General features: G+C 34.5%; 1 protein-coding gene across 3 annotated transcripts in view; it reads left to right on the top strand.

Annotated features, from left to right (window-relative positions):
• Nucleotides 1-17954, top strand: part of Cftr (CF transmembrane conductance regulator) — a 155688-nt gene that overhangs the window by 55785 nt on the left and 81949 nt on the right. For all 3 annotated transcript variants that reach the window (XM_047562587.1, XM_047562589.1, XM_047562590.1), the window contains exons 10-11: nucleotides 3528-3710; nucleotides 7074-7265. In XM_047562587.1, the coding sequence (XP_047418543.1) occupies nucleotides 3528-3710; nucleotides 7074-7265 (375 nt within the window). The remainder of the gene's footprint in view (nucleotides 1-3527; nucleotides 3711-7073; nucleotides 7266-17954) is intronic.

Here is a 17954-nt window from a genome sequence, read left to right as displayed (position 1 = left end):
TGGATTGTGCTCTCACTGATCTGTTACAACTGTCCTTTTCTTCTGGAATTTATGACTTAATTTAGCTTTAGTGAGCCACTTTATCCACATTATTTTAGCCTAAGATCATGACGTTTAAGTCTGCCCTGCCTGTCACGTCAGTGGTGATGAGCCACTGGTGCCCCCACCCCAACAAACATCTTCAGGCATTTCGTCGCCTCTGTAGGTGACCTCACCGAGGTTTTACTGAGATCAATGTGCTGATGATGCTCAAATTCAAATCTTTTGCCTCCGGTTCTTTCCTGAACTTCATACATGTGTTTCCAAATTTCCTGAATGTTCCTCATGCACTTGACATTCACCACTCCCCAAGCTTCAGAAACACTGTTCCAGTGTATTCTTCATCTCCCCTGAAGGCATCACCTGAGAGGTAAGTCCTGATGAGTTATAGATGACTCCTTCCTCGCTCAAAACTTGTGAATAGGAAAAATTTCTTTTCATGTATAAGGAAGTCAAGGTTTAGAGAGTTTGAATAGTTAGAACAAGGTTGCTCAATTAGCTAGCACACAGCTCAAATGTCAGCCTCAGCTTCTCTGACTCCAAAGCCCTTCTTCACTCATCATGCCGACACTTAAAAAAAAAAAAAGAGAGAGAGAGAGAGAAGAGGAGTGACTGTTGCTTTACTGTATACAAAATACTTTCAAACACGTCCCCTCATTTAGTGTTTTCAACAACTCAGGAAACAGAAACTGTCATGGCTCTGTCATGTTTAAGACTATCATGGCTTTTCAGACTTTACTCATCTAGTTGAGAAGATGAGAGAAAGGCTGGAATAAAGACAGAGTATTGTATAACCATTCCCTCCCAACCACAGGGGCCCCCTAAACATAGAAAATGTGCAGTCATACTAGAAACCAAATAAATGTAAGATCAATAGAGAGATTCTATTCTCACATGTAAAATACACACACACACACACAAAAGACAAAACCAAAGCAAACTGCAAGTGTTGGTAAGGGTGCCTGAAAACTAACACTCTCATATGTTGTTGAGGAAAAATGTGGAACTACTTTTCGAAAGACTTGGAATTTTACATTCATTTAGCCCTGGAAATTTCACTTGTGGGAATTTATGCTAAACAATAAAAACAATATATGTCTCAAGATATACCAAAACACATGCATACATTTTTATTGATTGAATTAAAAGAGAAACCATCAAATAGAGAAGTTTTTATAGTTTATATTCTGTGATACTTTCCTACAATTAGAAATGATGTTAAAAAGACAATGCTATGTGAAAATATTTATGATTTATGATGTCATAAAATAGGTCACAAGCCTTACATATAATTTTTATGAATGTTCTGAAAATAATGTATAGGCTTTTACATGTAAGTAAATACCATATTTATGTTTGTAAAAGAGTAGAGGGTTATCAACTGAGATGTTAAATGTGATTATTTCTCAGTGGTACAATGACAGGTGATTTCTATTTTCTGCTTTCCTGTTTTCTAAATTTCCTGAAATAAGTGCCTTCCGTGATCAAAATAAGAGTCATTAGTAACAGCAATCTTCCATTGATCCAAGTCCTTATTAGATGAAGTCCTGCTTCTAAGCATAGCTACCTAAAGCTCATTAACACCTTTTTGAGTAACCCAGTCACTCATTATTAATAGGCATATTTTGGTTTTTTAAGCCTAAATCTTTGTGTGTGCAGATCTGTCTTCCGGGAACACCTCTAACCTTTTCTTGGTCTTGCATAATTCCACTTCCATCTTTCATAGCTAGTGCATATGTCATTTACTTGGTCAAGGTTGAGTTGTTTGTGCTCTCAGATGTACTCCCGTGGGACTTGATGTGCTTTTTAATTAGCACCACACACACCGCAATATTAATATCTATTTATGTATCATTCTCCTGTGTAGGATTTTTGAAGTGGACTGTAATGCAGAGGTGGCGTTCAATAGATATCTATTAGATAAACGAATGAGTAAGAGAATAACAAACATCTTTGTCTCCTTTTCAAAGACTTCACTGCCCACTCCATAAAAGCTCTGCTTTTAATTGTGTGCTGAGAGGGATATTAGCCACTTATATCAAAACAAGAAGTGTAGTAGTCTTTGAGCTTCATTGCTTATGTGTACCCTAAAAGAATGTTGAAAACTGTACACTTCTGATGAGTTTTTAAGTTGACTTGCAAGTGTTTCAAAATACATACATGGTGGCAAAGTGTGTTATTCCTGTTTATTGTATATTTTCTAAATATGTTAAATAGATTTTTGTCAAAACTTTAATGTTGCACTTTCAGGGTGTTCAATTTGTGGAAAATAAATAAATTTATGAAATTATCAAGCCAGTTAGCAAATATGACTTGCTTTTTATCCAAAACAATGTCACTTGAAACAACAGATAGTTAATAATCTGCATTAAATGCTATTAAAATTTAATAATTAATCAATTAGTTAAGATGCCTTATGCCCTATTCATTTCTGCAATTTGATTCTGAGATGAGACACACTGATTGCCTTAAGTTTGAAATCTGAATGAAATAAAATGCTGCCTCCTTTGATATTTCTAGTTTTACTTTTATGCGACCCTCTTTCAGGAGAAAACCCGTCCCTTTTGGTTCCCTTATTTTTTTAAGTCCCAGAGGATTTTATGCTCTAAAGAGTCCAACATAGCAAGACTAGTACACACTTACTTAATGAGAAAACTGTTGCTTCTGAATAAGGAGGGAAGGACAATTGTGAGATGGAAGTGGCTTAGAAGAAATAACAGCAGGCAAATTTTAATTTTATGAAGGAGTGCCTTTGATGTTGAAGATCTGAACACAGATTACCTTGAAACCAGGTGCTCCAGCTTTCTCCTGATCAATCTGTACGTCTGTTTATGTAGATTTGAAGACCACTACCCCAAAGTTTCCATGGGGGCAATAGAGAGGCAAGGCATTTCAAAAGGAAATTCCTTGTTCCCAGCTCCCTTGTTTAAATGAATTCATTTGAGTCACATGTCAATCTCATCACATTTATAGTCAACATAATTAAGAAATCCTTTGAGCTTCTTAGAGGAGGGAGCTACTAGTGTGATAGAAGTCAGATTTGAGTTGTATGGTTATGTGACTTGGGTCATTTAACCTTTCTGATTCAGTGCCTCCAGCTTTGAAAGAGGAAGATTATAAAATCTACTCCATATATTACGGTGAGGATTGAATAGTAACTTGTATGTACCCAGCCTAAAGGAGAAGGGATGTGTGTCTATTTATACTCAGTCTTTAATTAATTTAAATTGGCATTTTAAGTTTGATAATAGGCAAAGTTCTGAGAAAGGACAATTTTGTTTCAGTTAAATACTGTGCTTATAATTTTCAGATGTTTGGAATCATATACTCTTGAAATCAAGTGCTCTGCAATTATGTACTATAAAGTAATAATGTATACTTTGAAATGGATTTTGTGCCATGTGATTTTCAAACTACTCATACATAAACCGATTATCTATTGAAAGTACCTAAAAAAACCTCTCTTTTATCTTTGGTTTTTAAAACAGGGCTTTGGGGAATTATTTGAGAAAGCAAAACTAAATAATAACAATAGAAAAATTTCCAATGGTGACAACAGCCTCTTCTTCAGTAACTTCTCCCTTCTTGGTGCCCCTGTGTTGAAAGACATCAACTTCAAGATAGAAAAAGGACAATTGTTGGCAGTTGCTGGATCTACTGGAGCAGGCAAGGTAGACTCTTTTATTCCTCAATATTAACAACTTAATTTGGCATACATTTCTTCTTTTTACTTTTTTCTAGTTTGTCTCTAGTGTAAGAAGATATTTTGTAGAAATTCTTAAAAGGAATCAGAATACTTGGGTATAGTGTCTCTTATAATATAAATTGTTTCACTGATAATTTCTTCTAGCTTTTAATTTCCTCTTATGTTTCCCAGTGACTTTTTTCTACATTTTTTAAATTTTGCATAGGGTTCAATGCACACAGCAGGTTTTGATAATTTTATTGAACAAATGAACCATCTATTTTTATCAGTTTTTAGGAACTGGTGCAAGAAAATCATGACTTAAATTTGACTTCGGTAACCACATAATTTTTAAAAAGGTCCCCATTTTGTTGATAGAATTTTGGAGAATTCAGTCTGAGACTTGGGGGGAAAATCCACAGAAGACTTCTTGTCAATGTGTGTAGTGTCCTCAGTGCTAGTAATACATTTGCTTATTTCTCTACAGTTGTTTCCCTACATGTGACACAGGCCTTTTAAATCATGTAGCTATAGTTGTGCATTTTATTCTTTTAAAACACACTTCAGAGTGTTATTTTTTTCCTTCTATTTCTCATATAATATTACTCAATTTTCACTGTTAAATTGACGCCATAGGAGAAGCAGATACTAGGTTAGAGATGATCTAAACAAGGATGTTTGCTTGTGAGAGGATGGAATGTGTTTCATAGTATTTTAAAAATTAATTGTTTATGTTTTGAAGATCAATTCCATGAAAGGGGTACAAAAATAGCTTTGGAATTGTAAATTGCAAGACTTAGCAGCAAATAAATTTCAGGCAGTTCCTTTAAAAATTGATGAGCAGATAATTACTGGCTGGAGCTGCAGCTGCATCTTACGGGGAGCAGTTATGAAGGCAGCTGAGGAAGCTAATGGTCTCCTAGGAGTAATTGCACACTTCTCAGAAATAGTTTGCCAACCCCACCTAGGAGGCTGCCTTTTTGTACTTTTAGGACTGTGATACCTTATCATTTGGACAAAAGATTTAGATAAAAATTAAGATTGAATAACTGAAAATATTAACATTTTGAGTTAAATTGTATCCTACTTAATTTGGTTATTTGTACCAAAAGTCTTAAAAATAACCTAATCATTCTTCCACTTGTATGTATATCCTGGCATATTTGTAGAGATTTTACATGAAGTTCTTTTGACCAGAGCACTTTGTATGTATGTGAACATTCTTGATGTTTCAAATATGAAAAGTTCCCCAGGATGTATAATTGAGAAAAGCAAGGAATGAAACTACATATGTATTATGCTACTTTTTATATGAAAAGAAAGATGGGAAACAATAAAAAATATATATTGATTATATACTCATAAAACCATCTCTGGAAAGACACTAAAAACAGCAAACCAGATTGACTTCACAGTATTGCTTTCAATAACCAAATAGTGGGAAGAAAAGCAGGTATCAATTTGAGATCGGGATTCATTTTACATTTCTGAATTTTCCAAAGTTTCAGCAAATTAAGATAATATTTTATTGATTAAACAATATATTCATGTTGAATTTTATCACTTCTTTATTATAATTATCCAGACTGAAAAGGAACCATGACTTCTTCATTTTTTTAGCCCAAGGATCATCATAGTGCTTACCACACAATGGGTGCATTTCACAATTTTAATTGAACATCTTTAGGAAAATATTTTTTTGTTGTTATTCCAATCCACATGAGGTGTCCTGTACTTGGAGACTTCGCTGGTGTAGTAGTCTGTACCACCACTGCCTTTGGCTGTACTTTCTAGGGTCTGGGGATTTTAGTCCTTCTGTTTTCTCAACCATAACTGAAGCAATCTTTTGGCCTTGTTGACAACCCCTGACACCCTGTTGTTAATGTCATGTGTCCTTGCTCAACTCTGGTACTGAGTTTTAGCTTGACCTTGTAATTGGACATCCTATGTGTAGAGGAAGCTATTAGCTCTTATCTTTGTACTTTTTAAACAAAAAATAAATCTGCAAAGGGTTTATCAGCCTTTTGAAATTTTAGGAGATATGAAATTGAATGAAAATATAATTGAATATACATACATACACAGTCATCCATATCCATGGATTCTGTACCCTTGGATTCAACCAACTACAAAGACATTAAAAGAAAATAATTGTGTCTGTACTGAACATATACAAACATTTTCTTGTCATCCCCTAAATAGTAAGTATAACAACTACTTCCATGGAATTTACTTTAAACTGGAAATGATTTTAAGGTATATGGGAGAATGTGTGTAAATTACATGCAAATACTACACTTTTATAAAAGGGACCTAAGTGTCTGTGGACTTTATTATTTTCAGGGATTTAGTGAACTGATCTCTAAAGGATACCAGTGGATGGCAATATTATGATTTTTAAAGAAAATCTATATATTTGTTCTACCAGTTATATTTATAAGAATAACTTCATAGCTGGGCATGGTGGCTTATACCTGTATTCTCAGCAACTGGGAAGCTGAGGCAGGAGGACTTTGATTTCAAAGCCAGCCTCAGCAACTTAGCAAGACCCTTAGCAACTTAGTGAGACCCTATCTCAAAATATAAATTATGAAAAGGAGCTGTAGATGTTGCTCAGTGGTTAGAAACCCTGGATTCAATACCTGTTCCAGAGAGAGAGAGAGAGAGAGAGAGAGAGAGAGAGAGAGAGAGGAGAGAGAGAATTACTTTAGTTAAACTTTTATTCTATGTCCTTACCTCACTCAGATGAGGTCTGATAAAAATCAGTGTTTTTTTTTCCCCTCTGCTACATTCTTTACTTTGACTTGATAGTGAACAGTATTATCTTAACATTTGTTTTTGTATTGATAAATATGCTTTGTGACTTCAATTGTTAACTTTAAGTGACAGTCTTTGACTGGCAACTTTTCTTGATAAGGTAATTGGAAAATTTCCTCTATACCCCATTTTTCCTTTGCCCTATTTATATTCCCTATTTCCTTTATTTTTCTTATTTGATTTTTACTTATAACTGATCTTATTGTTATGGCATATAAGATACTTGACTTCTGTTATTCAATTCTAATTTTCCCATCAGTTTTAATTTTAGTTCACATCTTTGTTCACTGATCGTTCTTTGATAGTCCTCCTGCACTGACACTGTGTGTTGTCATTGTTTCTTTTATTCCTTTGTATCTTTTGTTCATAGCAGATTACCTGAAATAGGAAGTATTTAGAACATTTTGAATCAAATGTGTTAGGATCTTTAAAAATCAGAATAGATACTTCTGTTTAGGATGATCCTTGAAAGTGAGTGAATGCTGAGAATTATTTGATTAAGTAACTTAATAACAACGATTTTTATTTCCAGACTTCACTTCTTATGATGATTTTGGGAGAACTGGAGCCTTCAGAGGGTACAATTAAGCACAGTGGAAGAATTTCATTCTGCTCTCAGTTTTCCTGGATCATGCCTGGCACCATCAAAGAAAACATCGTCTTCGGTGTTTCCTATGATGAATATAGATACAGGAGTGTCATCAAAGCATGCCAACTAGAAGAGGTAAGCACTTACATGAAAAATGGCCAATTGTGCATTTTAAACCTTCAAACTACCCAAATTCTTTCTGTCTTTATCTATTCAGTCATTTTATATACATTAAAGTTTTTGTCTAGGAGTAAGTCACTGTGGGAGAAGCAGTCAATAAAACACATGAGCTCTGCCTGAAGAAGCTTGTAAATACATAAAATAGATGGAAGTTACTTTCTGGATCAGTGAGACAAATATCTTCAGTGTACATTTATATGGCATGTGTTTTTACTCCAAATTTACGTAAGAGGATTTTTTTTTGCAATACTGGGGATCGAACACATGTCCTTGTGCTTACAAGGCAAGCACTCTACCAGCTGAGCTATCTCCCCAGTCCTTATGTAAGAGGATTTTAACAACTTTAATAATACTATCGTCTAATGGAATGAATACCAATTTGCTAGTAAAGAATCAGAGATAAAATTATCTTTTTTTATGGTACCAGGGATTAAACCCAGAGGCGCTTAACCACTGAACCACATCCCAAGACCTTTTTTATATTTTATTTAGAGACAGGGTCTCATTGAGTTGCTTAGGGCCTTTCTAAGTTGCTGAGGCTGGCTTTGAACTTGTGATCCTCCTGTCTCAGACTCCCAAGCCACTGGGATTACAGGTGTGCACCACCTCACCCCACTAAAATTATCTTAATTTTTTTTCTTATCTTTGACCTTGAGCATTTAACCATGTAATCTCTTATGACTGCAATTCTCTGAAACAAAGTACAGATGATGCTGTTGTTTCATGTCCTAGGAATTGAGGAGTGGGCTAATTATTTGGAAATCACCTAAAGTATTCCAAGTGAAGCCAGGATATAATCTTGAAATTGTATGATGGTGGGTTCAATAATTATTGATGTTAACATTAGGTTAGAGAATATATTATTATGAGGTTTATTGGCATATTATTTGAAGAGTACATGTACAAACATGGCACAATGAATTCCACTACAATGTATAAATATAATGTACCAGTGAAAATTTTTAATGAAATAATCAGTACCTTTGGTAGATGACATTTGATACTAATGGATTCCTTTATATCACCTTTTATGAAAATTGCAGGGAGGCTAAAATGAAGCTTAAAATACGGTATATAAAAAATGGAAAAGGGTGCACCATGGATAAGATAGAGCTGTGAACTGGTGCAAAGGGCTGTCCATGGATGCACTGACTCATTCAACAGTAGTTTTCATTCAGTAAAATCCTCATTCTCTTATTTTCTGTCTACTCTGAGAAATTAATTAAAAGAAAAGCTATCCTATAAAAGTATTAAATTTGTCTTGATGAAGATGTCCATCATTCCTCAAAAGTCCTTCTTTCAGGAATAGTTTTTCACAGCCTAGAGGTTAGAATATTCTGGACTTCTTAATAAAAATCGAAGTGTTTTTAAAGAACATAGATATTTGTCTGGGGGGTAGCAGGAATGTTGGAGTGGTGGTCCTTTGTTTATTTATGAGTAGAAAAGACTTCTGGTAGACTTTACTTTTTGCTTTGAATATCAGTTTTACCACAGAAATGATTTTATAAATCATGGTTTCAGCTGAGCAAGTAAACAAAGTATATTTAACCCAAATATAGCTTAGGCATATTACCAGTAATAAATTCAGAGCTATGGGTCTCTCATCCATGGAGTGAGCATTTGCTAACTTTGAATATTGTGGTAGGTCCTGGATACCAAATTGAATACAACAGTCTATTTTTTGAAATGTTTATAGTATAGTGTCCTGTATTAATAAGGAAGGAACGTGTGGTATGTGAATTATACCTCAGTAAAGCAGTTGAAAATAATGAAAAGGAGAAGAAACAACAGAACATATTATTCCTTTTTTTGTTCTAAGTGCATGGTCAACCTTAATTTTTTTTTTTCTTTTTAGCATATTCACAGGTATACAACTACCGCACTTCCCTAAAAGAAACCCTTTATCCATTACTAATTAATTCACATTTCTTGTGCCTAACTTTCCCTCCTTCCATCCTGGGCAACCATTAATCTAATCTCTGTCTCTATCAATTTGTCTGTTCTTAATATTTCATATGTTAATGTAACTGTACAATAGATCTTTTGTGTCTATATGAACTTTTTTTTTTTTTTTTTTTTTTTTTTTTTTTTGTGGTGCTGGGGATTGAACCAAGGGCCTTGTGCTTGCAAGGCAAGCACTCTACCGACTGAGCTATCTCCCCAGCCCCTTTTTTCTTTTTTTCTTTTTCTTTCTTTTTTTTTTTTATATATATATATAAACTTTTGAAGTAGAGGAAGGCAGTGAGTTGCATTTAGCAAACACTTATTAAAACTTGCTATACTTTATACAGTGTAGCAGGAGCTGGAGATGAATATGAATATGAATAGAACATGATCCATTTACTTCAGGGGTTCATGAACTCGTAGGAGAGAGAGAAACATACAATAAAGAATCTGATTAATGCCCTAACAGAAGATGAAAGAGGAATTTTTGTAGTAATAAAATGAAAAACATGGACTCCGTGGACTCCATTTGCGTCTGCCTGTAGTAAGGAATAACCTCCAGATGGAGACAAAAAGCTAATTTCCTCTGACAGACTGATTCTCCATGGAATTGCAAGGTTGAAAGAATGAAATTTGTGGTCACAAAAGGATTTTTGCTTAATCCATTTTACCCCATTGTCCAAGATATATAATGTATGTAAAAGCTTAAATTGAGCAATTATTTCAAAATTGGCAATTGAATTGAAAACTTGGGACTTAAGGTTTGCAGAATTGAAAACTTGGGATGTAATGGGTTAAAAATATTAGCGCTACCAATAAAATAGAGAGAAAGATGGTTGGATGTAAAGAAATGGGAGATTGATGAATAAATGTTCTTGAATTATTAAGATTAAATGAAATATAGATATATAGTGTCTAACACAGCATCTGGCTATAGTCCATTTAGTAAATATTAAATTGCCATTTCCCTTTGAGTTAGAGAATACTGTTACACAGCATGAGGGAGGGGCAGTTGCACAGTGAGTGACTGTTATGGAGATAAGATGGAGATTAGATCCTTACGGTAAAGGAGAACCAAGAAGTCTAATGATGAAAAGTCATCAATAAGAAATTTCAAAATTTATTTTTTTGGTACATTATAATTATACAGAATAGCAGGATTCATTGTGACATACCCATTCATGTACATGACATAATTTGGTGGATTTCATTCCCCAGTACTTCTCCTTTTCCTTTCCTCCTCCCTCTTCCTGGTTCCCTTTCTCTACTGTACTAGTCTCCCCTTTAATTTCATGAGTTCTCTCAACCTCACTTTCCCCTTTTTTTCTCTAGCTTCCAAGTATGAGAGAAAACATGATCCTTGACTTACTGAGTCTGGATTATTTTGCTTAACATAATGCTATCAAATTCCATCAATTTTCCTGCAAATGACATAACTTCATTTTTCTTTATGGTTGAATAAAACTCCGTAGTATTTATATACCACATTTTCTTCATCCATTCACCTGGTGGTGGGCACATAGACTATTTCTATAACTTGGCTATTGTGAATTGCATTGCTATAAACATGGGTATGCATGTATCATTATAGTGTATTTGACTTTAATTATTTTGGATATGTATTGAGGAGTAATATAGCTGAGTCATATGGTGGCTTCATTCCTAGTCTTTTGAGGAACACTCTCACTGATTTTCATAGTAGTGGTACTAATTTACAATCTGCCAACAATGTGTAAGTGTTCCTTTTCTCCCACATCCTTACCAGCATTTATTATCATTCATATTCTTGACGATTGCCATTTTAACTGGAGTGAAATGAAATCTTATGTAGTTTTGATTGCATTTTCATGATTGTTAAAGATGTTGAATTTTTTTTTTTCATAATCAATGTGAATTTTGATGTTGACAAAACTGGCTATAAGAGAAAATTATAAAGATGTTCATTTATAAATATGGTAGCTGGAAGAAACCAGATGGCATAAGATCCTGAAAGTTTAGATTGTGTGCATATTTGTTCCATGCTCAAGAAATAATGATGGGGTTGAAAAGTGATCCGACAAATATTACTTGTGTGGTTACCTCATATCAGACTCTGTTCACTATGGTGGGAGCAGGGTGGACACAAAATGAAAGCATTATCATCCCTTCTGTCCAGGGACTTATAGACTTATTTGGGGGAAAATGTACATTAAGGTCCTATTTCAAAATGATTTGGCAAGCATGAAGCTAGATATACTCTGCAGAAATCCAGTAGCTTTTAGCCTGTCTGTGTAGTTCAGGGGAGCTGTCTCCAAAACTGGACACTTTAGAGGGTGAGTCCAAGATAGGAAGCATATTCTGGACCAAGGAAACTGTACGAATGGAAACAGAACATGAAACCACTTAGTTTCAGAGAACTACAAGCATATTAATAAAACTAGAGTGTCTTGCAGGAACAATGAGTGGGCGGGAATGGAGGTGGAGGACCCAGTCATGGACACCAGTCTCAGGAATTTGGACTTGGAGAGCTTTAAGTAGGAGAACAATGTAGTCACTTTGAAGTTTAGGTATATCACTTTGACTGTGACAATGAGGAATAGAATTAAGGTGGAATTACTTGTGGGGTAGTAAAAAAGAATAGATCTTAAAATCTGACAAGACTAGGTTACTAAAGAAAGTTGTTTAACCTTGCTAGGTACTGAGTTTTATCCTCTGCAACATGAAGCAAACATTACCTGTTTTGTAGAATTGTGTGGATTTTTCTGGCACATAGAAAGTTCTTAATGAATAAAATAACTATGATTATTATTGACAGTATTATTGGCCACTCTGTCTAGAAGGAACTTACTTCAGCAATCCAGATCATGCTCATGACGAATAAGAAGAGACAAAAGTTAAGCAGAGGAATTGTGAGCTGATAAGGAATATCATATTTATGTACTATTTGCATCAATAGGAAACATATCAGGAAAATGGCCTTTCAGGAAAGAGTGAGTTATGTCCTTAAGAAATTAGAAGTACAGAGGAATTAATTGGTTTAAGATGAAGGATTCCCTGCACAAAAGGAATCAGGGGTCAGAGTGGGGGGACGGGTAGATGGGCTGTGGGTTCAGGAAGGAAGGACACAGAGGTGAACTACACAGAACTGAGATGTATCTGGTCCAGAAAGAGGAATCACAGGTTTAGCTAAGAGAGAACCAGTAGAGATACCACTGGGTGGTATTTAATAAATAATGATTATAGTTATGACCTACATTTTATAAATTTATGATTTTTTCTTTTTCCTCTTTGCCTAAAGGGTCAGAAATATCAGTTTTTTTTTTTTATTTCAAAGAATCTCTAGGCCTTTGATCCTTTCTGTCAAGCTGATTTTTGCAACTGTATTATGCCTTCTTAGTCCCTCTGTGATAGCCAAAAGCACCCAGGAATTTCTTAAATCACTTGTTCTTCAAACTGGCAAATGTAATGTGTACAATGAGTAAATTAGTATATGCCATTTTCTTCTCTGTGCTGAATGTTTCATATGTGTTGTTCTTATCTATCCAACTAAAAGGTAAATTCTTTTAGAACGGCAACTCCAAAGACATTATTATGGTCTACTCTACATAGCACATTGATAGAATAGTACATTTTTATTGGATGACTGTTTTGGAAATGTTTTGAAGAAGGCATGTTGCTTGCAAGAATTTTGCTTAGAAAATGTTCTTCTGTGAGCCTCACAGCCTTAGAGCTTGATCGGGTTATTACATGGCAGCACATGATTGATGCAAGTAACAAATAAACATAACTGAAAGTTTTGTCTGCCTTCACAGTCAAAAAGCAGAAGTTTTCCTTATTTTCAGTAACTTGAGTATTTCTATTTTTTGTATTTTTGTTCTTATTATAATTATAATAATGTTCTCCACTTTGATAAAGTTCATTTAGAACCTCCATAAAATATATTCCCTGTATGCCAAATGAAGATTTTATATTTTAAGTACAGAGTAATTTTGATCATAGCAAAAAGAGATACTTATAGAATCCTTGGTGATAGACTTAACAATCCCTAAATATAGTCTCTATGTGGTCCCTGTCTCCAACTACAAACATTCATGATTTCATGTTTTCATTTTGACTGCAAAAACTGGTCTGTTTCTTAATGTGTTACACCTAGACTCAGAATTGGAGAGGAGACCTGAGTGTTGTCTTCCTCATTTTTGTGTTTTTGTTCAGTTCTAATATCTTCAGAGCTCTTGTGTATGTACTGATGCTCAGTGTCATAGGAGTAGGCAGCTATGTGTAAATTTGTCTGGATAGGGAAAAGCATGCATAACATATTTCACATAGTTTTCTGATTTCAGTTTGTTGTTGGAAATTATTCACTCAGTAAGATAGCTTAAAGACTTTATCACAGGGAAGGGCATAGAGATAGTTCTATGATGATAGAGTAATTTGTAACATGCAGCCACAGATGGGCAAGTCATGTTCAGATTCTTTTCCTTTCCCTCCTCTTTTGGAAACATCTCCTTGCTGTGCTTTATAAAACCTACTTTAAATTTCAATTGCACTAGTGTGGATTCATAGGCAAATTTATAATTATTTAAAAAATATTAATGTGTATCCCTGTGGCTATTAACTTATTCTCCCATATTTTCCCCCATGTACAAAAACTACCTTTAGAGTCTTTCTAAATATTTTCAGCTACTCTAACCAACACTAGAGACTTTGCTAGCTTAAAAAGAGGAATCAACTTAATTGAGTCCTGGTTAACTTACTTATCCCTTATGAAATTATAATCATATTTCACTATTGAAAGAGAGAGAGACAACACTGTTCTCTCACCCTATTTATTTCCAGAACAGCACTTCTCCTGCATGTCACCTTTACCACAGTCTACCACAGAGCTCCATAGCTGAGAGGAAGAGAGGCAGGCCAGTGTTTGGGTAGTAAGTAATTGGACTGTCTTTATTTAGTGACTCACTCTCTTATAAGAGTACCTGGACCTGGGGAAGTAATTGACTTTTATGATAGTGTGTGGTGGGGTAGGGAGTGTGAGAAGGAGGTCTGGGGCTTGGGTTATGTAATTCGTTTTCACAAAGTTGTTGCGATACTTTCAAAACCACAAAATGATCTTCATTATCTGTCATGACAACCATTACATATGCATTGTAATAAAAATATTTACTGTGTGTTGAAAAAGGTAAACTCTGCATGTGTTTTTTATTTCACTGTTCCTTGATAGTTTTCATATTTAAGTTACAAGAAAAAAATTGAGAGGGAAGTTGGCAAGATTTACTAAAAGGAAAAAAAAAAAAAACTTGGGAGGGAATTTGGCAAGAAACATGAAAAACCTTGGGAGGGAAGTAGGCAAAGAAATGAGTTAATGACTGTGCTGGAAAATAAATTCCATCATGCAGATACCACATGACTAATTGAATTTGAATTTGACCTCTGGATCTTTAGGTCTGGCAAAACTAACCTGTAGGAACTTGAGGTTTAACCTTTAAATGGTCAATCCACCACTGTAGGAGAATTCACAAATTTTCAGTTGGAAAAACTGAAAAGATAAAGGTGCCATAGGAATTAGCATTTACATTTAGTATTAGCCAAGATATAATGGACATCTCAAATAGATATTTGAAACACATTGAACTGTGTCACCTAAACCTGAATAAACCACATTGACTATATCTTGAACTAACTTTAATTTTCCACTGATAGGTTAATAAAGTTTGAAGCACTAATACTTATTTAGTATTATATGGAGCTAGAACATTTATTTTGTAAAACTGTTGAACCAGAACCAAATGAGAATGCCATAGAGTTTCATTAACTGAATTGCTACCTTGCTTCGTTTGAGTCCTGGAAGTTAAATATAAATATAAGCATTTATGAACAAAGTATACATGTCAGTATTGTGCTAAGAACTTTATATGAATTGATCCATGGAACCTTCACTTTTCACTTATCTAGTGTCAACTTTGCCTAGAGTTTGCAGTCCAAGAGGAAATGTGCTGATTCCAAAAGTGTGAGCTATATTTTAGGGGTTAAGATGACAATTCTAGAACTAATTATTAGGTTAACAAATGAGAATTCTTACGTCTCTAAAACCAAAATAGCCCTGAGACTGCCCCTCCTACTGAGATGTGGGCAAGTCAACAGAATGGTAGTATACAAATGTAATTATAGCTGTCTGGGACCTAACTATCCTATGATAATGAAATTAGGACACTTAAGCCAGACCTAAATATTTAAAACACGAAATAAAAAATCATTAAGTTTCACAAAGATCAAAGCTATATTATAAAAAGTGTATATAAAAAGCGAGTTCTGAATATAGCTTAGTTGGTAGAGTGTTTGCAACTCATGTCCAAAGCCCTGGGTTCAATCCCCAGTACCATAATAAATAAATAAGTACATAAGTAAGTAAGTAAATAAATAAATAAATAAATAAAATAAGTAAATAAATAAAAATAGTGTATATATACATATGCCTGATGTTTTAACCAGTTGAGGAACTGGGATTTCTAAACTCAAGAGTTTTCCATATTTTACATATATATAAATTCATAAAACCAAGAGAAAATCTTACTCTTGTTTTTAGTAGAGCCTTAGTCTAAAAGTGTCCTCAGAAATTTTTAGCTGAACTTAACACCATCAGCTGGTTCTGGGCTTCTCACTATGTTTCTGACCCTATTGCCATAGAGAAATGTTCATAAAGACCTTCCCAAGAAGGAAATCTTGGTGTTTCTAACAATTGAGAACAAGACTCTTTTCAACCAAACAGCCTTTGAATGGAAGATTGTATTGTCATTATTGCCTTTCAGAACCACATCTGTAATATCAACTTTTCATTTACAGGATTTAGTAAATCTTTGGTTCAAATTTGATGAATTAAAATTTGTTTCAACAAATATTTATTTAGTTCCTACTGTAAACAGCATTGTGTTAAGCACTTTATCTGCCTGGAAATATAACAAGGACCCCTGTCTGTAATGAGGTTTTGGCTCACACATATTTAGGGGGAAAAATATCAAAGATGCTGCCAAGTTTTTAAATATTAAATTTTAATTTAATTATTTTTAGAATCTTCCCAGTTTTTTGAGGTGTAATTAACACATAAAATTATATGTATTTGCTATGAACAATGTGATGTTTTGATATACATATGCATTGTGAATTGAGTACCAAAAGCAAGCTATTTAATATCTCCACCAATCACATGGTTGTCATTTGTGCATTTTTATATGTATAATGAGAATTTTGAGGATCTGTCATTTTTAAGTATTCAACATATTATTATCAATAATAATCACAGGGATGTACAATAGATCTCCAGAACTTATTCATCCCATTTAACTGAAACATTGTACCCATTGACCAATACCTTCCATTCTCCTTTCCTCTCTGTCAGGTTTCTATTGTGGGCAGTTGGGTAGACAGCGGTACCATTTACTGAAGTATGTTGATAGGGTGAAAACCATGTGCTCCTTTTTGGAATGCTGAGATGGTTAGTGAACTTTCAAGGGAACCTATTTGGGTCTAGAGCTTTGGTGCTAGAACTGGACATGAGGGAGCTCTCACCCTGTGGATTGTAAATGGTATCATAACAGTGGATGATGTCCCTAAAGCACGTGTAGTGTGAGAAGACTGCACTGAGGACAGAATACCAATATTTGGGAGGTAGCAGAGTTAAAGCAGCCTGTGGAGTACACTGAGGATAAGACTGAGAGGGGAAGAATATAGGAGGATGTGTGACTATGGTAGGGAAGGGAAGAGAGTATTTTAAGTAATAGGGTTGCTTAATAGTGGCATCTTCTTTGGAAAGGTCAAGTAAGAATCATAAGAACTCAGTAGATTCATTTTCTTGATTTTCCAAAATTTGTACAAAACAATAGAAAAGAGATGAATAACCTAACTAAAAAAAATGGGCAATGCACATGAGCAGAAATTTTATTAAAAATATGTAAAAAGTGTTCAATCAGATTCATAATTAAAACACCAATAAGCATGTCTGAATGACAAATAGGAGGGAGGCTGAGAAGAGGGAGCAGTTGAAGTTTCAGTGCAGAAAGAAAAGGGGTGACTCATATGTAGCATGAAGAGGCCCAAGCCATAGAACATGTTTGGAGGGTTTGATTCAGGCAGGTGCAGACGGCCACTTCTGATGAGGTAGAATGGATAAAGAAAAGATCTTGTGGATGCAAAAATGAGGTAGGGAGTAGTGGGAAGGTGAGTGAGTTCATATTCAGTCACTTATTCAAAAATGTTTATTGAGCTAATTCTGTGTTTCAAGAGTTGTTTTAGAAATTGAGGACACTGTAAATAAGATAGTACTTCCTCTTATGCAGCTTGCATTCCACTTAGAGGAGACAGTTCATAATAAGTAAATAATACTTTCTTTCCAGGGATGGTGCAGTTAGAACAATAAAAAGAGAGTGATGTATGGAATGAGAAGGCGAATACTTCACTGGACATCTTCATTCTACTCCTATATCTGAACTGCCATTTCTCTTCATTTATGTTTTAAATGTAGTATGCATCACATAATCATAATCACTTCCCTAATGAAGATACTGCTATTTGTCCTCATACTTCCTAGAAAACAAAAACAAACAAAAGAGAGGCAGAAAGACAGAGGATCTTCCTCTTTTTTTCTTCCATTTCACTTTCACAAATTATAAAACTGGTAAAATCCAATTCTCATACAGTACTCCAGCAACAGAAGAGTCTGGAAAATTT

This window comes from Sciurus carolinensis, chromosome 8, assembly GCF_902686445.1.
Source record: "Sciurus carolinensis chromosome 8, mSciCar1.2, whole genome shotgun sequence".
NCBI classification, from domain to species: Eukaryota; Metazoa; Chordata; class Mammalia; order Rodentia; family Sciuridae; genus Sciurus; species Sciurus carolinensis.
Note: the sequence above shows the minus strand (reverse complement) of the source record. Positions and strands in the feature narration are given on the sequence as shown.